A 24507-nucleotide genomic window follows, 5' to 3' on the forward strand; every position below is an offset into this window, starting at 1 on the left:
TTAGTCCATCAGACGCTGTAGACAGGTTTCAGATTTAAGCCAGTACGTTGGCACTCTGCCTCGTGATCGGCAGCTGTTCGCCACCACCTCTTCTCCCTTGCACGCCAAGTACTTGTAATGTATGTATCTTCACTTGCCAGGAGTGAAACCATCTACTTCTCGGGCAAATACCACCACAGCGTTCTCGCTCAGTGAAATCGATACCACCTGTCCAAACTATACCAGATAAGTTGTACACAAGGGAAGCTGCATGGAGCAATGTTATTACCGCAACTTCAGCATACATCCGGACAACTATTTCAAGTGTTATTTCAAATCATGAAGCTTTATTAATGAGCCAGATGTCACACTGGTTCCTGAGCTGGGTTCTTATTCGAGACAAGTTTGAGTTTTCCATAGTTTCACAGAATGTCTTCAGGTGAAAGCCTAGATGCTTTTCTAAGAAGAACATGGGCAATTTCCGCCCCTACTTTGTCCTACTGACAAGGGAACCTCCCCATCGCACCCCCCTCATATTTAGTTATAAGTTGGCACAGTGGATAGGCCTTGAAAAACTGAACACAGATCAATTGAGAAAACAGGAAGAAGTTGTGTGGAACTGTGAAAAAATAAGCAAAATATACAAACTGAGTAGTTCAGGGGAAGATAAGCAACATAAAGGACACTGGGACCGCAGGAGCGCCGTGGTCTGCGGAACGAAAGGTCCTTGGTTCAAATCTTCCAACGGGTGAAAACTTTAACTTTTTATTTTCAGTTTATGTGACAAACTCTTATGTTTTCATCACTTTTTGGGAGTGATTATCACATCCACAAGAAAACCTAAATCGGGCAAGGTAGAAGAATCTTTTTACCCATTCGCCAAATGTACAAGTTAGGTGGGTCGACAACATATTCCTGTCATGTGACGCACATGCCGTCACCAGTGTCGTACACAATATATCAGATGTGTTTTCCTGTGGAGGAATCGGTTGATCTATGACCTTGCGATCAAATATTTTCGGTTCCCATTGGAGAGGCACGTCCTTTCGTCTACTAATCGCACGGTTTTGCGATGCGGTCGCAAAACACAGACACAGACACTAAACTTATTACAGTGAACAGAGACGTCAATGAACGAACGGACAGATAATAACTATGCAAAAATAAAGAAAGTAAAATTTTCACACGTGGGAAGACTTGAACCAAGGACCTCTCCTTCTGCAGCTGCTCACGCTACCACGTTACCACGAGACCACGGCGCTCCTGAGCTCACGTTCTCCTTGATGTTGCCTATGTGGCCCATGGACTACTCAGTTTGTATATTTTGCTTATTTTTTCACAGTTCCACACAACTTCTTCCTGTTTTCTCAATCGATCTGTGTTCAGTTTATCAAGGCCTATCCACTGTGCCAAGTTATAGCTAAATCTGAGGGGGGTGCGATGGGGAGGTTCCCTTGTGAGATGTTCTGCCCCATCTATAATGACCTTGACGTGTTCTTCACCTTTCTGATCCATCTTGTCACTTGCACGTCTGCCTGAGTATGCAATCTGATTTTATTTGCTGTTATGGTTTGGTTTGATGCAGCTCTCCAAGCCTTGTTTATCTCGTAAAAGCCTCTTCATTTCTGCGTAACTAATGTAACCTACATGCATTTAAACTTTCTCACTGTAGTCAATCTTAGATCTTTTTCTGCAACTCTTGCCCTCCACACTTTCCTCCATTACCATGTATCTATTCTCTGGTGTCTCCTGATGTTCGCTATCGACCTTTAGTCAGATTGCGCCATTAAACCCCTTTGTCTTCAACTTCTCATTAGGTACCTGATTTACCCATCTAATTTTCAATATTCTTCTGTAACAAGACGTTTCAAAATCTTCTTCACTCATCAAAAACAGTTTTGCTTCTACACATGTCAAAAAAAGTTTTGCATCACCCCGGTTCCCAGAAATCCTGAAGATAGACGTTGACTGTTGACATTGTATCACAGACAGTCCCTTTGACTGTTCAGAGATGTCACTAAACCCGCCCAAAGATGTAATCAACGATGCATGAGCAGCGCCTACTAGACGGAGGGGGTCCGACAGCAGATCAGTTCCAGTCATTCCACCAGGAAGAATGTACACGGCTGGTGTTGTGTGTAGTTCAACCATGCCTAGACGGTCAATACCGCGGTTCGATCGCGTCCGCATTGTTACTTAGTGCCAGGAAGGGCTCTCAACAAGGGAAGTGTCCAAGCGTCTCGGAGTGAACCAAAGCGATGTTGTTCGGACATGGAGGAGATACAGAGAGACAGGAACTGTCGATGACATGCCTCACTCAGGCTGCCCAAGGGTTACTATTGCAGTGGATGACCGCTACTTACGGATTATGGCTCGGAGGAACCCTGACAGCAACGCCACCATGTTGAACAATGCATTTCGTGCAGCCACAGGACGTCCTGTTACTTCTTAAACTGTGCGTTATAGGCTGCATGATGCGCAACTTCACTCGACACTTCCATGGCGAGGTCCATCTTTGCAACCACGACACCATGTAGTGCGGTACAGATGGGTCCAACAACATGCCTAATGGACCGCTCAGGATTGGCTTCACGTTCTCTTCAACGATGAGTTCACATATGCCTTCAACCAGACAATCGTCGGAGACGCGTTTGGAGGCAACCCGATCAGGCTGAACGCCTTAGTCACATTGTCCATCGAGTGCAGCAATGATACATGAATGACATCCTCCGACCGACAGTGCAACCACATCGGCAGCATACTGGTGAGGCACTCGTCTTCATGGACGACAATTCGCGACGACAATTCGCGCACCAATCGTGCACATCTTGTGAATGACGTCCTCCAGGAGAACGACATCGCTCGATTAGAACGGCCAGCACGTTCTCCAGACATGAACCCGATCGAACGTGTCTGGGATACATTGAAAAGGGCTGTTGATGGACGAATCGCCATTGAGGAGTGGGGCAATCTGGACCAACAGTGCCATGATGAACTTATGGACAGTATGCCACGACGAATACAGGCATGCATCAATATAAGAGGACGTGCTACTGGGTATTAGAGGTACCGGTGTGTACAGCAATCCGGACCACCACCTCTGAAGATCTTGCTGTATGGTTGTACAACATGCAAGGTGTGGTTTTCATGAACAATAAAAAGGGCGGAAATGATGTTTATGTTGATCTCTATTCCAGTTTTCTGTACAGGTTCCGGAACTCTCGGAACCGAGGTGATGCAAAAGTTTTTTTGTTGTGTGTATTAACCTCTTGTCTGTATCTCTAATTTTCCTCGTTTTGGTAGCTACAGTACATTATTTTCTTTGAATACATTTAATGGCTGTTGGTTATTCATTGACAGATTTTTATTTTGTTACGTTGAAACAAATCATTCTCCTGTTAAACATTTGTGGCTTCTACAGTACATGACCAATAGTGTTGGGCCCTTAGTAGTTAAGAATTTATCTCTTTAGTGTATTATTTATTCTTACAACCTCTCATCATTATATTGCCTTGTTCTTTAATTCTTCTGACTCTTTTATTTATAAGTTTTCTAATTAGTATTCTGTAAACTAGTGTGTATTTACTCATCTCATAACGAAGTAGCTTGGGCTGATTTGGTCCCCCAGAATCAGATAAATATAAAATAAATAAATAAAATATTTTTTAAAAATAATGGTCAGATTTTTCATGAAATAATTTGTCAAAAGTAGGAAATAAAACACATTAGAGAAACATTTGATGCGACCTTGAATGATGGTCGAAACCATGTACAGCAGCCGAGATGCTCACACGATGAAGGCGTAAGGAGACACTGGTGAAACTGTGCAGACAATTATACTCTAGAATTCTTTAAAATTCCAAGAATCTAAATTAAACTTTGAACTATAAATTCTTAATCGGCACCTTATTTGCTGTACATGATTTCCAGTATTATTCAAAGGTGCGTGAAATATTTATCTAATCTTACTTTTAGACAAATCATTTCACAAAAAGTTTAACTGTTTTTTAATTTTTTATTTATTTTCAACTTTGGTTCAGAAAGCATGAAACACAGGATATCGCAAGAGGAGTTGTCAATATTCGGGGATACGACAGAAGCGGTCATTCGAAGTGAAAATGTCTAGTAAACATGTGCTCTAAAATGCATACCTTAAGAGCTATGAACACCTTTTATCTTTGGTACTATGAAACACACCTCTTCTACTGCAGGTTCTTTGCTTTCCATACTTTGAAAGGTGATAGTATGAACTAAAACAAGAACAAATGTTCAGTAAACATGAGCTCTAAAGTGCATACCATAAGAGCTATGAGCACTTGATCTTCGCTACCTTGAACCCTACCTCTTCTACAGTGCAACTGTTCATAGCTCTTTTGGCACGTGTTTCAGAGCCCCTGTTTACTACTTTTTTTTCTTCGAACGATCGGTCATGTCATATCCCTGAATACTGACCATTCCTCGTGAGACACCCAGTATCGTATACAGTGTGGTCCATTGATAGTGACCGGGCCAAGTATCACACGAAATAAGCATCAAACGAAAAAACTATAAAGAACGAAACTCGTCTAGCTTGAAGGGGGAAACCAGATGGTGCTATGGTTGGACCGCTAGATGGCGCTGCCATAGGTCAAACGGATATCAACCGCGCTTTTTTTAAAATACAAACCCCCATTTTTTATTACATATTCGTGTAGTACGTAAAGAAATATGAATGTTTTAGTTGGATCACTTTTTTCGCTTTGTGATAGATGACGTCGTGTACAGTTCTGCCATTGGGCACAAGAGAAATTACGGAACGATGACAGATTTTTTGCACGCGTCCTATTTGGCGACGAAGCGTCATTCACCAACAGCATAATATGCACTATTGGGCAACGGAAAATCCACGGTGGCTGAGACAAATGGAACATCAGCGACCTTGGCGGGTTAATGTATGGTGCGGCATTATGGGAGAAAGGATAATTGGCCCCCATATTATCGAATGCAATCTAAATGGTGCAATGTATGCTGATTTCCTACGTAACGTTCTACCGATGTTACTACAAGATGTTTCACTACCTGACAGAATGGCGATGTACTTCCAACATGGATATCCGGCACATAGCTCACGTGCGGTTGAAGCGGAATTGAACAGCATATTTCATGACAGGTGCATTGGTCGCCGAAGCACCATACCATGGCCCGGACGTTCATCGGATCTGACGTCCCCGGATTTCTTTCTGTGGGGAAAGTTGAAGGATATTTGCTATCGTGATCCACCGTCAAAGCCTGATAACATACGTCAGCACATTGTCAATGCATGTGCGAACATTACGGAAGGTGAACTACTCGCTCTTGAGAGGAATGTCGTTACACGTATTGCCAAATGCATTGAGGTTGACTGACGTCATTTTGAGCATTTATTGCATTAATGTGGTATTTACAGGTAATCACACTGTAACAGCATGCATGCTTTCTCAGAAATGATAAGTTCACAAAGGTGCATGTATCACATTGCAACAACCGTAATAAAATGTTCAAACGTAGCCACGTTCTGTATTTTAACTTAAAAAAACCTACCTGTTACCAACTGTTCGTCTAAAATTGTGAAGCCGGCCGGAGTGGCCGAGCGGTTCTAGGCACTTGGGCATGGATGTGTGTGATGTCCTTAGGTTAGTTAGGTTTAAGTAGTTCTAAGTTCTAGGGGACTGATGACCTAAGAAGTTAAGTCCCATAGTGCTCAGAGCCATTTGAGCCATTTGAAAATTGTGAGCCATATGTTTGTGACTATTACAGCGCAATCTACCACAAAGCGAAAAAAGTGGTCCAACTAAAACATTCATATTTCTTTACGTACTACACGAATATGTAATAAAAATGGGGGTTCCTATTTTAAAAAAACGCAGTTGATATCCGTTTGACCTATGGCAGCGCCATCTAGCGGGCCAACCATAGCGCCATCTGGTTTCCCCCTTCAAGCTAGACAAGTCTCGTACTTTGTAGTTTTTTCGTTTGACGCTTATTTCGTCAGATATTTGGCCCGGTCACGATCAGTGGACCACCCTGTATATAAATATGGACTGGTATTCTATTGGTATTAAGAGTTCGATGCCGAGGTGGTGTCAAATGGAAAGACACGAACTAGGTGGCTGATCTATGGGATCTCCCAGGCAGTAATGCCATGCCCTCAGTTCATTTTTAAGAGTATAAAGATCATTAGAGCGCACAGAAGTTTCAATTTGTATTCTGTTTCGATATTTTTTGACACTTCCTTTATACAGCTAGCAGTAGCTGTTCGTGAAATACTTCAGTTTTGCCTCAGATCAATAATTAAGTTTTCCTTAGTTACCGTGATTACTTTCAAGCAATTACACAATTTTTTGGCACAACTCGACCTCGTACTGGTCACTTTGATTCCCCATTGTCCATTTCTCACTCTTCGTTCGGCTATGAAAATTCGCTCAAAAATCCAGGAAGTTTTGTTTTCGCTCTGTTCAGACGTTTGATCACGAAGAAACTAAAAGATAGAACGATTACCTGCTCATATCACGTCCCCAATGCCTCTTTCCACAAGTGTTTTAATCGAGCTACGTGCTACGTGCCTTGGTGAGAGTATCGCAGCTGAGACGAGGTGCGCGCGCACCCGCCAGTCTCGGGCGAGGTGCGGCTGTTCCAGGGCAGCCCGCACGAGCCGGTGGTGGTGTCTGGGGTTGTGAGCGGCCTGGAGCTGGGGCTGCACGGCTTCCACGTGCACCGCGAGGGCAAGCTGGGCAACGACTGCGCCGACGCCGGGCCGCACTTCAACCCCGACAACGTGAGTGCACAAACCCTTACGGCGACGCTACTTTTAGGCCCACTTTGGGGATCTACTTTTTGTAGTTGAGGATGTACTGCACAGCGGAACTTTACAATGCTACTTTAATCACATTTATTAAATCCTAGTCTTTCCCCGATGGCTTCGCCCGCGTATCCGTTCAACACATAAATTGAATACGTCTTCTCCTCCCCCTTCTCTGGGTACACTTCTTTCTGCCTCTGCCTTCCTCCCTCTATCTCTATACCTCTTCCTCCTCTGTCTGTCCACCACATCTTCCCACCTACACCTATCTGTCCCATGCTCCCCACTCTCTCTGTCCATTGCCTCCAACCCCTCTCTCTCTCACCATATTTTCCTCCTCCTCCCTCTGACCATTCCTCCTCCCCCTCTCTCTTTCCATCTCTCCCCCCCCCCCTCTTCCTTTTCCACCTGCCCACTACCATTGTACACCTTCCACCTGCCTCAAGCATCTCCCACTCCTCTCCTCTCTCTGTCCATTTTCTCTTACCCCTCACTCTGTCCAGCCCCTCCTCTATCTAGCTCAACCTGACCCCAGCCATGCTCATGAGCACCTGTAGCCCCTGCAATACAGTTGAATAAAGCACACTGATAGTACTCCCACAAGATACATGTCTTGCAGGGCAGGTCACACATCAGAGGCTTGAAAATTATTTTTTGTTCCTGATGTACAGGTAACCATGAATAGCAGGCTGATGAAGCATGCTGACACTACTTCAACACAACATGCCTTCATGCAGAGCACCCTACATGTTGGGGACCAGTAAATTCTTTCTTGCCCATGACATATAGGCTGCCCTAAAGACCTGGTTGATTTGGCAGGCTAATAGTCTTCCCCTGTCATATAGGTAGTCTATATGCCAGGGGCTCGAAAAAAACACGTATTTGCCCATATCTCCATTCATATTGGATATACTAGGTTATAAATCCCATAGCGCTGATACTCGTGAGGCTTTCTGTTTCTGTGCTAAATTTGGTTGAAATCGATCCAGGCGTTTTGGGGGAGACCCCAGACATAAACTCTGCTTTATATGTACAACAAATAAAAACTTCACTTGCATGCAGCATTTACAGTCAATATAAAAATTAATTAGGCCCAAAAATGAGAGGAACGTAATTTAAAGAATATAATTCTTTCTTTTATTTCCACAAATGTATCGTATTCTGAAGCATAGCTAAACTGTTTGCAGTTAACCATTACAAATCTCATTTTAAAACAGTTAACAGCTTTCTGTAATACACTATGGTTAAAAGGAAAACAATAATCTGTCCATTTTCTTGATAATTATTTCAGGGCTGTTTTTCTTGGTGTTAGTTATTACTTTGCTACAAATGGAACATTAGCAGAACGACATTTACGTGAGTGCTGTAGTGAATTTTATTATCAGAAAATGTGTGGTGTGAAATGACTCCCGAAACAGTACCGATTTTGAGGGATCTTAAGCTTACGTCTGACCATAATCCACAGGCAGACAAGTTACAGTTATAAATACAGTGAGCTTTGCGGCGGAATGGTCGACCAAAACATTAGGTTGAACTTACACTAAACCCCAACTCTAGACGGTGTTGCTTCAGTTCACTTAAGCAGGATTAAAAAGAAATCAGTTGCATTAAATCATAAGGGAAATTGTCCGCCCCGATAGCTGAATGGTCAGTGTGACGAACTGCCGTCCTCAGGGGCCTGGGTTCGATTCCCGGCTGGGTCGGGAATTTCCTCCGCTCAGAGACTGGGTGTTGTGTTGTCTTCATCATCATTTCTTCCCCATACGGCGCGCAGGTTGCCCAATGTAGCGTCGAATGTAATAAGACCTGCACCAAGGCGGCCGGACCTGCCCCGTAAGGGGCCTCCCGGCCAATGACGCCAAACGCTCATTTCCATAAGGGAAATTAATTATAAATATAAGGGTTCCTATATATGTATCATATAAAACTGAATATAAAACACCAAAGCAAGGTGAACATTTTATCTCAGGGACTACAGGTAGGCCTATTCAAACAACGAGAGTAGCTGAGCAAATGTACAGAAGGTTAGGTTATGTTAGGTTAGTGTTGTTTTAACGTCCCGTCGACAACGAGGTCATTAGAGACGGAGCGCAAGCTCGGGTTAGGGAAGGATGGGGAAGGAAATCGGCCGTACCCTTTCAAAGGAACCATCCCGGCATTTGCCTGAAACGATTTAGGGAAATCACGGAAAACCTAAATCAGGATGGCTGGAGACGGGATGGAACCGTCGTCCTCCCGAATGCGAGTCCAGTGTGCTAACCACTGCGCCACCTCGCTCGGTAAATGTACAGAAGGACGGAGCTAAGCTACACAGGCAGAAACGGCAAAAACAAACAAACAAACGACAAGATAATTAGTAAACAGGCAGGCAATTCGGTAACCAGCTAATAACAGATAACGCGGATTTACTAGAATCAGCTTGCCAGCTGTCTTACCAAAATAGATGGTTCAAATGGCTCTGAGCACTATGGGACTCAACTGCTGTGGTCATCAGTCCCCTAGAACTTAGAACTACTTAAACCTAACTAACCTAAGGACATCACACACATCCATGCCCGAGGCAGGATTCGAACCTGCGACCGTAGCAGTCGCACGGTTCCGGACTGCGCGCCTAGAACCGCGAAACCACCGCGGCCGGCACCAAAATAGATATCTTTTCTACAAATGTATGAGGAACTTACATTAGAAAATGGTTCGGTGAATGCCACAAGACCAACCAAAGCATACAGGCGGCCCCTTTACGAGTTTGCCCATGAATTCAATAAATAAGACATTAAGTAACGGATAATCTGGCCTGTAACAGTCACCTGTAAGAAGAATCAAACACAGATCTAACAAAATGCAAAACGGCAATGAACAAAACAGGGCTGGTAGGATATGCGCCGGACAAGTGAGATACAGTTAACTTTAGAGAAACATTTGACAGAAGGCACAGACTTGTGTACACAAACTACCAAACCACGCTACCTAGCAACGTGCGAAGTAGGCAATAAAAATCAAATTATAATCCACGTTCGCCACATATCGTGAATAGGTGTTCAGAAAATTGGCTAATTACAGCATGGTTGAAAAACACAAACGAGCACATTTACTAATAATAGAAAATTGATGGAACGACCACATACCAGCTAGACCCCAAAGGAAACAGGGTGCAGTGGCTCATACATCCGTAAAGAACGAAATTACTGCCTCTTACAGAAGTCCTCACCATACAGTCCACAAGATAGGCATGCAACGGTTCCCTGCGCAGGATTGCTTCCTCCTGTTCTCGAGTAAACTCCAACCACGCGATGCGCCAATAACACTCCAAAGGCCAGGCCACCACCTTCCAGCTGTGTTCGCCTCAACACAGCGCTCTCACATCCTCAGTAAACCCAGACTTCCATCTGTCAACAAGTCAAGTGCACACACACACACACACACACACACACACACACACACACACACACACACACAGCACACTCACTCTGCCATACAATCACCTGCCCTCTATCTGGCTACCTGTACCTCCCTCTTTCTCTGTCCATTTCTTCCTATCCTCTCCTCTCTGCCATCTAGTTCTCCGTCCCCTGTCTGTTCATTTTCAGCTCCTCCTCTCTACCTGTCAATCTCCTCTCTCTCTATTCTCTCTATTCATCTCTTTCTCCCACCTATATCTGTCCATCTTCTTCTCCCCCTGTCTCTGTCCATCTCATCCTACTTCCTCTTGTTATCCACATCCTCCTTCCCTCTTCTGCTCAGCGGTGTTCATCTGCAGATAACCCCCTAAAATGCATTCTGATACTAGCTGCACAATACGCCGCTCATACGGGACAGTTTAGACGCAAACAGTTAGGGAACTTTCTAACCACCATCCCCACTCCCACCTAACAGACCCAGAAGAAAGTGACGGAATACTGCATTGCCATCAAGATCAGATCTGTGTTTAAAATTTCAAGTGTCTAGCTCAGTAAGAAACTGGTTATAATCAATTACCAAATTTGGACTGGACAGACTGACAGAAGTAACCTAATAAAAATGGTAAAAAGATCACTCCAAAGTGTGTGTATTTGCACATAAACATTCTCAAGAACCATACACCTATTACTACAAACAGTAAGTCAGTTTTCGATTTATCATAGTTTCATAAACTTATATTCCATAATGTGGCATTTTGTTATATAACAATGTGGTCTTGCCATGCCCAGGATTAAACTAAATGTAAAGTTGATGTAGAATGTTAAAGCATCTGAAGATGAGCCGCTAGGGCTCGAAACACTTCGTGCATTTCAATAAAATCACGATTTGTAGCTGAAGGCGTTTGTTCTTTATTATTAAGAAAGTAATACAGCCATGGAAGAAAACCGCAAACACTGGATAAAATTAAGTCACTCCAGTTTTTTTTTTAACTGGACCTCATAAAACGGAAATCCATAAATTTCAGCTGAGGTGCTTCTATTGAGATTAATTTCCATAACCTAAGAACGAAACAAACCTCAAGATTTTAAATAACAAATCACAGATGTACCTCACAGATAGTAAAAGCTATCATTTAGAATTTAGATACCAAATCACAAATGTTATCCCCAGATAGAAAAAGCTAACTTTTCCATCCAACAACTTGTTGTTGTTGTGGTCTTCAGTTCAGAGACTGGTTTGATGCAGCTCTCCATGGTACTCTATGCTGAGCAAGCTTCTTCATCTCCGAGTAACTATTGCAACCTACATCCTTTTCAATCTGCTTAGTGGATTCATCCGATGGTCTCCCTCTAAGATTTTTACCCTCCACTCTTCCCTTCAATACTAAATTGGTGATCCTCTGCTGCCTCAGAACGTGTCCTATCAACTGATAGCGTCTTGTACTCAAATTGTGCCACAAATTCCTTCTCTCCCCAATTCTATTCCGTAACTCCTCATTAGTTACGTGATCTAATCATCTAATCTTCAGCATTCTTCTGTAGCACCACATTTCGAAAGCTTCTATTCTCTTCTTGTCTAAACTATTTATCGTCCATGTTTCACTTCCATACATGGCTACACTCCATACAAATACTTTCATAAAGGAGTTCCTGACACTTAAATCTAAACTTGATGTTAACAAATTTCTCTTCCTCAGAAACACTTTCCATGCTAGAGCCAGTCTACATTTTATATCCTCTCTTCTTCGACCATCATCAGTTATTTTGCTTCCCAAATAGCAAAACTCATCTACTACTTTAATCTAATTCCCTCAGCATCACCTGATTTAATTCGACTACATTCCATTATCCTCGTTTTGCTTTTGTTGATGTTCATATTATATACTCCTTTCAAGACACTGTCCATTCCGTTCAACTGCTCTTCCTTTGCTGTCTCTGACAGAATTACAATGTCATCGGCGAACCTCAAAGTTTTTATTTCTTCTCCATGTATTTTAATACCTACTCCAATTTTTTCTTTTGTTTCCTTTACTGCTTGCTCAATAAACGGATTGAATAACATTGGGGATAGGCTACAACCCTGTCTCAATCCCTTTTCGATCACTGCTTCCCTTTCGTGCTCTTCGACTCTTATAACTTCCACCTGGTTTCTGTACAAATTGTAAATAGCCTTTCGCTCCCTGTATTTTACCTCGCCACCTTGAGAATTTGAAAGAGAGTATTCCAGTCAACATTGTCAAAAGCTTTCCTTAAGTCTACAAATGCTAGAAAGGTAGGTTTGCCTTTCCTTAATCTTTCTTCTAAGATAAGTCGTAGGGTCAGTACTGCGTCACGTGTTCCAACATTTCTACGGAATCCAAACTGATCTTCCCCGATTTCGGCTTCTACCACTTTTTCCATTCATCTGTGAAGAATTCGTGTTGGTATTTTGCAGCCATGATTTATTAAACTGATAGTTCGGTAATTTGCACACCTGTCGACACCTGTTTTCTTCGGGATTGGAATTATTATATTCTTCTTGGAGTCTGAGGGTATTTCTCCTAACTTATACATCTTGCTCATCAGATGGTAGAGTTTTGTGGTGGCTGGCTCTCCCAAGGCTATCAGTAGTTCTAATGGAATGTTGTCTACTCCCGGGGCCTTGTTTCGACTCAGGTCTTTCAGTGCTCTGTCAGAATCTTCACGCAGTATCATATCTCCCATTTCATCTTCATCTAATCCTCTTCCATTTCCATAATATTGTCCTCAACTACATCGCCCTTCTATTAAATACCAAAAACCCTAACGAGCCCAGACATTATGACCACCTCTTTATTAGTGCGTAGGTCAACCTTTCCTTAATCTTTCTTCTAAGATAAGTCGTAAGGTTAGCATTGCCTTACGTGTTCCAACATTTCTACGGATCCAAACTGATCTTCCCCGAGGTCGACTTCTACCAGTTTTTCCATTCGTCTGTAAAGAATTCGCGTTCGTATTTTGCAGCTGTGACTTATTAAACTGATAGTTCGGTAATTTTAACACCTGTCAACACCCGCTTTCTTTGGGATTTGAATTATTATATTCTTCTTGAAGTCTGAGGGTATTTCGCCTGTCTCATTCATCTTGCTCACCAGATGGTAGAGTTTTGTCAGGACTGGCTCTCCCAAGGCCGTCAGTAGTTCTAATGGAATGTTGTGTACTCCCGGGGCCTTGTTTCGACTGAGGTCTTTCAGTGCTCTGTCAAACTCTTCACACAGCGTCATATCTTCCATTTCATCTTCATCTACATTCTCTTCCATTTCCAAAACATTGTCCTTAAGTACACAGCCCTTGTACAGATCTTCTGTAATCCACCTTTCTGCTTTCTCCTCTTTGCTTAGGAGCGGTTTTCCATCTGCGCTCTTGATATACATACAGACGGTTCTCTTTTTTCGAAAGGTCTCTTTAATTTTCCTGTAGGCAGCTATCTATCTTACCCCTAGTGATATTTGCCTTTACATCCTTACACTTGTCCTCTAGTCATCCTTCCTTGGCCGTTTTGGACTTCCTGTTGATCTCATTTTTGAGACGTTCGTATTCCTTTTCCTTTTCCCCTGCTTCATTTACTGCTTTTTTATATTGTCTCCTATCATCAATTAGATTCAATATCTCTTCTGTTACCCAAGGATTTGTACTAGCCCGCGTCCTTTTATCTTACTTGAAATAACTTATTAAAATTTTATGTCCCACTTACAGGTGGCCTTGCCTCAGTACGTTTCAGAGTGTACTGGGTGATCAAAAAGTCAGTATAAATTTGAAAACTGAATAAATCACGGAATAATGTAAATGTACAAATTGACACACATGCTTGGAATGACACGGGGTTTTATTAGAACCAAAAAAATACAAAAGTTCAAAAAATGTCCGACAGATGGCGCTTCATCTGATCAGAATACTAATAATTAGCATAACAAAGTAAGACAAAGCAAATATGATGTTCTTTACAGCAAATGCTCAATATATCCACCACCATTCCTCAACAATAGCGGTAGTCGAGGAATAATGTTGTGAACAGCACTGTAAAGCATGTCCAGAGTTATGGTAAGGCATTGGCGTCGGATGTTGTCTTTCAGCATACCTAGAGATGTCGGTCGATCACGATACACTTGCGACTTCAGGTTACCCCAAAGCCAATAATCGCACGGACTGAGGTCTGGGAACCCGGGAGGCCAAGCATGGCGAAAGTGGCAGCTGAGCACACGATCATCACCAAACGACGCGCGCAAGAGATCTTTCACGCGCCATCCTGCATAAACATCGTACGTTCCAGCAGGTGTTTATCAGCCAGGCTGGGGATGATGCGATTCTGTAACATATCGGCGTACCTCTCACCCGTCACGGTAGCAGCTTTGCTGTCCAGCGCCATCTGTCGGACTGTGGTGTGTGTACTGTAAGACCTTTGGTACACACAACACCAGATTATTTGACTTGTTGCTCTAGCGAAGTAGGCGTCAGCAATATGTCTCGTGGTGTTATCGTGGCGTGTTTATCTTCTGCCGTTAGGTCAGACGATAGAAATGCCACTTGCACGCTTAGAGTATCAGATTGACGGTGACCAACTTTAAACAGAACTTGATTAATTTTCACACACATTTATTAAAATAATAAAAAGCATAGACATTACGTAACTTGATTCTGGATGCTGTTAACAATTGACAATCTGAAGTTCCTTTGGTCTTGGTACGTTAATCTTATTCTCACATATCTCTGATACTTGACAAAGTGTCTATACATTTCTCTTCATGGCTATGTACAGGAATATGATAATCTTATTGGGTGCAGACTGAAACTTGACTATAGACTGGTACAGACTAATGCAGACTGGTACAGACTGGTGCAGACAAATGCAGACTGACTGATCGGAGGTCTGTACACTCGTTATAATATCTCGCAGGTTCAGGTATCACTGCACGAGTGTGATCCACGAGGAGAAAAGGTTCTACGTTAGCAGCAATCTCATTGGCTGCGTTACAGATTAATATGCGGATCGGCGGAAGTAGAATTTGGTCCGTCTCTAAGGCAGCGCCATCTCGTAGTGCGGAGACGGACGAGCGCTGCGCCTGCGCTGTTGTGCTTAGCGGGGCGCGCTCTAGTGGGAAAGCTGTGTACGCGCTGACTACGCGGAACTATGTACACAAACACGGAGATTTCGTGAACTTTGTTTTTTTTTTGGTTTTAATAAAATCCCATGTCATTCCAAGCATGTGTGTCAATTTTTACCTCTCTATCTACATTATTCCGTGGTTTATTAAGTTTTCAAATTTATACTGACTTTTTGATCACCCAGTATATTCCAGTCTGCCTTCTTTAAATTGAGAAGCACGATTTGTGCTGTAGTTGCACCACATTGCACGTTGGTGTGCCTGAGCCTGTATTCTTTTCTCTGTTTGGCAGTCTACTCACGGCGGCCCTCACGATGAGAAGCGTCACGCGGGAGACCTGGGCAACATCGAGGCCGGCCCCACTGGTGTGGCCGACTTCGCGGTGCTCAGCGACCGGCTGTCGCTGGTGCCCGAGAGCAAGTACTACGCCGTGGGCCGCGCCGTCGTCGTCCACCAGAAGGAGGACGATCTGGGCAAGGGCGGCAACGACGAGTCGCTGCGCACAGGCAACGCGGGATCGCGTCTCGCCTGCTGCGTCATCCGGCCCCTGCACTTCTGAGGCGACCGACCAGTCCCGCTGTACACGGCCTACCACTCAGGAGGCACCGGACACCTAGGCGTATGTGGAACAAGAACATGTGGTCGCTGACGGCAGCTGTCGGAAACAGTAGGCCAGCGAATTTGGCAACACTGGTGAACTCTCCCCAACAGATGTGTTTACATGACTCGAAGACATGTGATCAGAACTATTGCATGATGTGGCTACGGACATTATAAAAAAATCAAAAATGTTCAAATGTGTGTGAAACTTATGGGACTTAACTGCTAAGGTCATCAGTCCCTAAGCTTACACACTACTTAATCTAAATTATCCTAAGGACAAACACACATGCCCATTCCCGAGGGAGGACTCGAACCTCCGCCGGGACCAGCCGCACAGTCCATGACTGTAGCACCTCAGACCGCTTCCATAACTGCAGCGCCTCAGACCGCTCGGCTAATCCCGCGCGGACATTACAAAAAGATAAAAAAATAACATGGCTCCAATTCTTACTGTATGTTGTACTGGTCTAAACTAGAAAAAACATGTGTCATAAAACAAAATAAATGTTGGGATAGGGGCCATCCTGTCTTATAATAGCAATCTGTCCGTGGACACAACAGCATCTGCTCAGTGTAATTACCATTACTTCTTATCCTTCAGTCCACAAACTCTTGCAAATACACCTGACAGCCCCTAGACTTGCTCAAATGCATGTGGCGGCAAACACTCCTATCGATGAGTGTGGAATACACCAATGTCTTTAAACACCCTCATTGCCAAATATCAAAGGGATTAAGTTCAAGTGAACGGGGAAGCTATGTTACTGAACCTCGCTCATTAAACCTATGTACTGGGTACTTTTGTAGTTGTCTTTGCCGGCCGGAGTCGCCGATAGGTGCTAGGCGCTACAGTCTGGAACCGCGCGACCACTACGGTCGCAGGTTCGCATCCTGCCTCGGACATGGATGTGTGTGATGTCCTTAGGTTAGTTAGGTTTAAGTAGTTCTAAGTTCTAGGGGACTGATGACCTCAGAAGTTAAGTCCCATAGTGTTCAGAGCCATTTGAACCATTTTTAGTTGTCTTTCATCAAGGTTGCATGTTTCCAATAGAGCACACAGATATTGGTGATCGTCACCTATTAATTTTTCTGGTGAAGTGTGTGGGCCTACGACTCTATCGCTTACAATTCCGCCCACACTTCGTTTTCTTCGTCTTTTCTCACTCACGTGGAGCCGACGTTCTTGACAAGTGTTTTCCATTCTCCTCGGTTCCAAACTTCCTTTCACTTTCCCTCAAGTCCTCGTGTACATAGTTCACCTATCTTTTTCTTGCTTTTTCTCTTCATCTGTCACCTCCCACTACCGTTTGTATCATTCTCTCGCCAATAAAGGTGTCGCTCCTTCTCATGACGTGTCCGTACTATTGCCGTCTTGTCTTTTGAACTTTGTCTGATATCTTCGTCACTTAATCTTACCGGCTCTGATGACGCCACAATTTCTTGTTCACATTCTCATTTCAGCCACACCCATTTACCTTACCAATATTCCTTAGTTCTTGCACATGTTCTCCGGTCCCTACAGCATTCCAGATTTCACTGCTGACTTATACATCATTCCTTTAGTTTTCAGATTTATTCTTGTATCACACAATACACCTGACGACCTTTAAGAGTTCATCCAACCTTTCTTGTTCTGTGGGCTACTGCCATACCCGGATTGCCATCACGCTGTTGATCCTGAGTGGTTAAAGCTATTGACTCTCGTCAGGTATTGTCTACCAACACATTGTTACTAAAGCGAAACCCATGTTTGCTTCCGTGATCACTCGATGATTTGCATCTGCCCACACGTGGTTGCTGTCGTAAGTTATTATCCCAATCTGTGCGAATAATGCCGCATCAGTAAATAAAAGCATGCTGTGAACTTCTGATCTCCGCCGTACAATGAAACATCGCCAACTACACACCATATTTTAAGAAGAAGAAAGCACTTATGCAAGATATCAGCCCCACAGAAGGATCCCGCGTGAAAATTTGGGCCATAAAGCTTTTAGTGTGCACTTACGAACTTCTGAAAATACAGTGTTCAAACTTTCTCGCAGACCAATTGGATGTCACTCGCTCCGTCCCACTGATGTCCGAGTGCGAAGTGTTGTACAGTGGAGTGGCAATCAGAGCCCTGATATCCGTGGGACGTTGAAGGTGAGGGAAGAGGAATGGGGAGCTGGATACATGTTCTCAGCGTGTTTTGAAATCTCGCTCGAGAAAACACGTCATGCTACCCGAAAAATAGTAATTAATGTACGTAATATGCCAACCTCACACACAAACAGGTTCAACATCATTTTAACAACAATTTCGTATTGGTATTTTGCAGCTATATAAACGACTACAAACCATATAAGACATGTTGAAATACGTGATCCTGCAAATGTGCTTTAGTTTAACATTGTCAGCTTTACAACCCAAAGAGAATAACGTACAATAGCACTGCACAACTTCTTAATAACACATTCATTCGTTTCATTCATTTACACTGAATTTGTAAACCACAACATGAAAATGTTTAAAGCAAAGAGACCTATGACACCACTACATGTTACAAACCGCGCACTTTGACGCACTGAGCACACAATGACACATTGTTACCTATGTCAAAACAGTATTTTACAAACGTCTTTCTCATTCCACTGTACAGTACTTCGCCTTCAGGCATTAAGCGGATGCAGTGGGCCGGAGCTAGTGACAAACCGACTGGTGCGCGCACATGCTTAAAACCTGTACTTTCGGGTGTAACTGCGTACTATCGGAATGACGGCCCAGATTTTCGTTGCTACATTTCAGGATAATTTTTCAGGACAGTCAAATTCCACTTTTCACTGTGTGCACGGAAGACTGTGGTCTCACATACCGCACCTACTGTAAACTCAACAACTATTTGTATAATGTATTTGCATCAAACTATTCGAAATTCTGTAATATCTTTGTAAATATTCATAAACATGACAAGTTGAATTCAGCGACCTTATGTTCCTGTTCCAAATACGTCTGTCTTGGTTTTCCCCAACTTCTTTATTTATTTGAACGAATAATCTTGAGGCACCGTGTATGTCAAGAGCACAATATGCATCTTCACCATTCACTCTCTGTCTCCCCCCCGCTGGATGCCCGGTAGCGTGTACATGACACGTTTTTTCTTGCTTCCCTCCTTCAAAATTATAAACTTTGGAGATCTTTCATCCGTGTTTCATCTGTGAATATATCAGCTGACGCTCGAGTTCTCGTCTCCATATATTCTTCCTACTGCTACGTCATCATGACAACAGCCACGTTTCTTCATCGATGTCAATAGCTCACTGTCACCTTGATCGCATTTCAAAGTATTTCATTAAAGTTCTTGTACGTGAGCTGTAACATTTTTTCGAGAAACGACAACAGAAGGACGTTAAGGTATTGATGTGACTCTGTACTGCGTGTGACTGAATTACGTCTCTCTCCCTGCTCCAAAATTCGAAGCATTTGAGCCGTTTCACCGTATTTTCACCGCGGGATATGTCACCTTGTATTCATGTTTCCATCCTTATGAATCTACCACTTTTCCTCTCGATTAATGTGCCATGTTAAAGAATTTTACTATAATTACCAGGACTCCATTTCTATGTAAAACTGTGAAATTTTCTGCCTTTACCGCCCTCCAGTGGAAGACTGTCATCTTAAGTCACAGATATTTCGTTTCTCACACGATCGTTCGTAATACTGTTTGCCACTTTCAACAAGCTTTGTTTGTGCATTACTGCAACGTCTCAAACTTGATGTGTTCTCAGTTCTTTTAACAATTCTACGATATTTCAATTCCCGACATCTTAACCGTTCAACGTAGGAATTCTTTTATGCCGTTGGAATCTTTTATTCCAGCCACTCTGAAATGTGCAAGGAAAGCGATGTGCTAGAGCCATAGTATTTTTAGTATGTTCAGTAGAAATCTTATCTTGATAAAAAGCCATAATGGAATACTTTTTCTTTTACTCAATCGTCTTACATCAGCTTCCGTTCTTAAAAATATATTTTTTAGATAAGAAGATTCGAATTTTCACTGAATGTATGACAGTCACACTAATACTGTAATCTGATAACTGTGTCACAAATATATGCACCTGCAACTTGCACAAAAAAAAAAAAACAATCGCAACATGTATAGTTTATCGCACCATATCGTCACTGTATTTATAAGATTCTGCAAACAGTAACTTGTATACGTTTTGACTGCGTATTTTTGTACAGTAAATTATGAATGCAAAATAAACTTCATATTGTACAATACCTTATACTGAATATATTAATGAAAACATTTGTGTTTGCTACCTGTACCATTTCGCACTTCCACTAATTTTCATTGTATGAAATAGTCAAATCAAATTCATTACGAAAATCCTAAAACCACGTCTCTATAATGCTTCTCTACATTTCGTCATTCAGATCCAAGCATTTATATCTCTTACAGATTTGATGAATCTGAATAAAATCCGCCTCCTGAGATGGCAGCCAGTTGGTAACAGCACCTCGAATTTTTTCAGAGGGGTCAGATTTTCGTGTTCCGTTCTTTCATTTGTGTTTTTCAGCAGAGTCAAGACGTTGGGAGCGAACCACTGTTTCACGTGCGTGAATAAACAGAGGTCGCTCAGAGCCAAGTATAGGCTGTAGGTCGATCCTCAAAAACGTCCCGTTTGAAAAGACGCAACAGGTCTTGTGTTTTGCGAGGTAGAGTGTGGTCCAGCATCATCATGATGAGAATTCGCGCTTGCATTCTTAAACAAACGGTACAGTTGATGTGCACCTTTAGTAATTACAATCGATTCGTGTGCAGCACAAATATCGCTTTGAATGCGAACAGCTCTGACGTTTTTTGTTTCTAACATATTCATTTGTGAACGGATTCCACACCTTTTGCGATTTTTTAATTGTAACGCTCATTCTGATCTACTTCTGCACGCTGATGAGAAGTAATGTATTGTAGAGACTAATTTGACGCTTTTTGGGCGATTGGGTACATAAAACTACAAGTGGGACAAAATTTTGGTTGTACAGAGAACCCAAACAAGGTTTACGTTAAGGGGACCACACCCTGCCTATCTAGCCCATGTTAATTTAGGCAAGTATCTGACCCATTTCTGAAAAAAACTATTTGATGCAGGACCTTAATATTTTTACTGTATGTTACATGGTGCTAATAGAGTCAACTGTACTAAAATCTACTTTATCCATTTTATAGTTTTTAAGAAATACTTTTTTAAATTTATTAACAAAAAATATTAAGTTTTTTCTGCAGAAAATATTTTTTGTGAACTTCCTAATAGGGGAATATTAATGAATGTAGTACCAGAGGTGGCTTTTTATATTATGCAGAGTCTCTGAAAATTTCATTCAAATATCTATGATAGTTTCTGATATAATTGTGCATATGTACTGAAAATTTTAGTTTGCGGGAAACTGACTTTAAAGAAAAAACTTTTGAAATTTGTTACCTACAGTTAATTAAAACTGTCCTGCTGCATATGCTGGCCCTTCTTTGGCCTCTAGCAGGTCTTCCAGCTTCTTTTTCACCTTCCTGGATGTTTGTGTTGCTTTCTTGGCCATGTTAGATGCAGACCTGTCTGCATCGGTTATCCTCATTTCATCGCTGTGTTGCAGCCCAGTGATCATATTTTCACCAGGATTAATTCCCAGCTTTTTCAGTACCCAACACTTTCCAATATTACCACAACTGAATGGAATAACAGAATCATGAAATTCTAGTTTCATTGTATGCATGCCTAAAAATACAGTTTTAGGAAGGCGGTTCCAAATTATGCTGTTGAAACATTGATTTGGGTTCTGTGTCTGACCAAGCAGACATTTCCTTAGAAGGCCAGGATGAGCCGAGTCTCTGAAAACAGGTTTAATTGCTGTAATAAGAGTAGCATGAAGAGAATGCTGGTGAGAATAAGATTCTGCAGTTGGCTGAGCCCTATTGTATTGGCACCACGAATTTTCTCCTGATGGACACAATCCATGACATGGCTTATCATCATTAGAGGACGTTAGGTATAGGATTAACTTGCAGGAGCTTCTATATGGCTCTGAGCACTATGGGACTCAACTGCTGAGGTCATTAGTCCCCTAGAACTAGTTAAACCTAACTAACCTAAGGACATCACAAACATCCATGCCCGAGGCAGGATTCGAACCTGCGACCGTAGCGGTCTTGCGGTTCCAGACTGCAGCGCCTTTAACCGCACGGCCACTTCGGCCGGCAGCTTCTATATAAATAGCTGTGAAAGAGATGAGTACATTTGTAAACAAGCACTGCAAACGTAAGTATAACAACTACTCAAAATCACACTTGAACAAAACTGACCGCGTGTTTGAAAGCGTGTTGTTTACAAACAGCAGAAACAAAAGAATACCGACCGTTGCATTCCAAAGATAGCCAACACACTCGGGAGTAAATAGAAATCCCTAACGTGCAATGTAGGGGATATAAATATCTAAAATATATGCAGAAAAGTGGGTGACAGAAAAGTGGGCGTGGCATATAAGCACACGTGGTAGCAAAATTCTCTTTAAACGCTCGAAAAAAAAAATTTTTCAGCAAAATGCTTTTCAGAGTACTTAAATAAAACCTTAATCTATCTAAATGTGATGAAAACAGAAAATCGATTTTTTTTCGACCTAAACCACGCTAGTTTTCGCATGCAAACTCGTGAACAACTTTTTTTTGGGGTGGCTCCATCTGTTGTTGTGGTTTTCAGTCCTGAGACTGGTTTGATGCCGCTCTCCATGCTCCCTATCCTGTGCAAGCTGCTTCATCTCCCAGTACGTACTGCAGCCTACATCCTTCTGAATCTGTTTACCATATTCATCTCTTGGTCTCCCTCTACGATTTTTACCTTCCACGCTGCCCTCGAATACGAAATTGGTGATCCCTTGATGCCTCAGAACATGTCCTACCAACCGATCCCTTCTTCTAGTCCAGTTGCGCCACAAACTCCTCTTCTCCCCAATTCTATTCAATGCCTCCTCATTAGTTATGTGATCTACTCGTCTAATCTTCAGCATTCTTCTGTAGCACAACATTTCGAAAGCTTCTATTCTCTTCTTGTCCGAACTATTTATCGTCCATGTTTCACTTTCACACATGGCCACACTTCATACAAATACTCTCAGGAACGACTTCCTGACACTTAAATCTATACTCGATGTTAACAAATTTCTCTTTCTCAGAAACGCTTTCCTTGCCATTGCCAGTCTACATTTTACATCCTCTCCACTTCGACCATCATCAGTTATTTTGCTCCCCAAATAGCAAAACTCCTATACTACTTTAAGTGTCTCATTCCCTAATCTAATTGCCTCAGCATCACCCGACTTAATTCGACTACATTCCATTATCCTCGTTTTGCTTTTGTTGATGTTCATCTTATATCCTCCTCTCAAGACACTGTCCATTCCGTTCAGCTGCTCTTCCAGGTCCTTTGCTGTCTCTGACGGAATTACAATGTCATCGGCGAACGTAAAAGTTTTTATTTCTTCTCCATGGATTTAATTCCTACTCCGAATTTTTCTTTTGTTTCCTTTACTGCTTGCTCAATATACAGATTGAATAACATCGGGGAGAGGCTACAACCCTGTCTCATTCCCTCTCCAGCCACTGCTTCCCTTTCATGACCCTCGACTCTTAAACTGCCATCTGGTTTCTGTACAAACTGTAAATAGCCTTTCGCTCCCTGTTTTTACCCCCGCCACCTTCAGAATTTGAAAGAGAATATTCCTACTAAACCAAAATACAGTGGTGTGTAAAACTCAAAGAAGGAAGTGACTTTCTCATGCTGCGTCACTGTCAAAGAAAGTAGCTCGATGAGACTTGGACCATACATAGAAATGGCACTTTTATTCAAAGACAATAATTACACTGAAGTCACCGCGATTTATGCTGGTCCTCCAGACATCAGAAAAGGTTCTTAATTGGTTGTGTCGTTACTACCGATAGTAATGCATAATGTGACCACTAGGTTTGTAAGGAGATCTTTCGGCAGGGCGTACTATTCTTGCACCAACGCGGTTGATAACTGATGGACGGGCGTGGGTGTATTTGAGCGTGCTGCAATAGTCTCCCCTATTCTTCCCAAATGTGTTAGATGGGATTTAAATCCGGGGATCGGGAAAGCCAGTCCATTCGCCGAACATCCTCTCGTTCCAAGACCTCCTCCGCCTGCGCTGTTCGATGTGGTCGCGCATTGTCACTGTCATCCATGAAAATGAACTCAGGATCATATGCACCCCTGAATAGACGGACAAGAGGAAGGAGTACAGTGTCACAAAAGACTGACCAGTGAGTGTATCGTGTCCAAAGATTTAGAGGTCAGTAGGGCAGTGCAACATTATGCCCCTCCCCACCACAACACGTGGACCACCAAAACGATCACGTTCGACAGTGTTTCTGGATGTATTACATCTTCCCACCTCTCGTCATCTAACGACACGTCCAAAATCACTAAGCAAAGTGAATCTCCTCCCATTCTAGAAGAGCACGCGACCCTGCTTCTCGTTGGTCCAGGCCCTACGCTCTTGATACCATCGCAAAAGGTGCAGTCGATGTGCGGGTGTCAACTGT

At 42.7% G+C, this 24507-nt stretch overlaps 2 protein-coding genes across 2 annotated transcripts in view; one reads left to right on the plus strand and one right to left on the minus strand.

The window, feature by feature from the left end:
- The window catches only part of LOC126202875 (superoxide dismutase [Cu-Zn]-like), a 151901-nt gene extending 131840 nt beyond the window's left edge, over nt 1–20061 (plus strand). The window contains exons 4-5 of the mRNA XM_049936915.1: nt 6609–6772; nt 15607–20061. Of these exons, the coding sequence (XP_049792872.1) occupies nt 6609–6772; nt 15607–15873 (431 nt within the window). The 3' untranslated portion in view covers nt 15874–20061. The remainder of the gene's footprint in view (nt 1–6608; nt 6773–15606) is intronic.
- The window catches only part of LOC126204276 (uncharacterized), a 681498-nt gene that overhangs the window by 313181 nt on the left and 343810 nt on the right, over nt 1–24507 (minus strand). The gene's annotated exons all lie outside the window — the stretch shown is intronic.

The sequence above is a fragment of the Schistocerca nitens genome, chromosome 9 (genome assembly GCF_023898315.1).
Source record: "Schistocerca nitens isolate TAMUIC-IGC-003100 chromosome 9, iqSchNite1.1, whole genome shotgun sequence".
NCBI lineage: Eukaryota > Metazoa > Arthropoda > Insecta > Orthoptera > Acrididae > Schistocerca > Schistocerca nitens.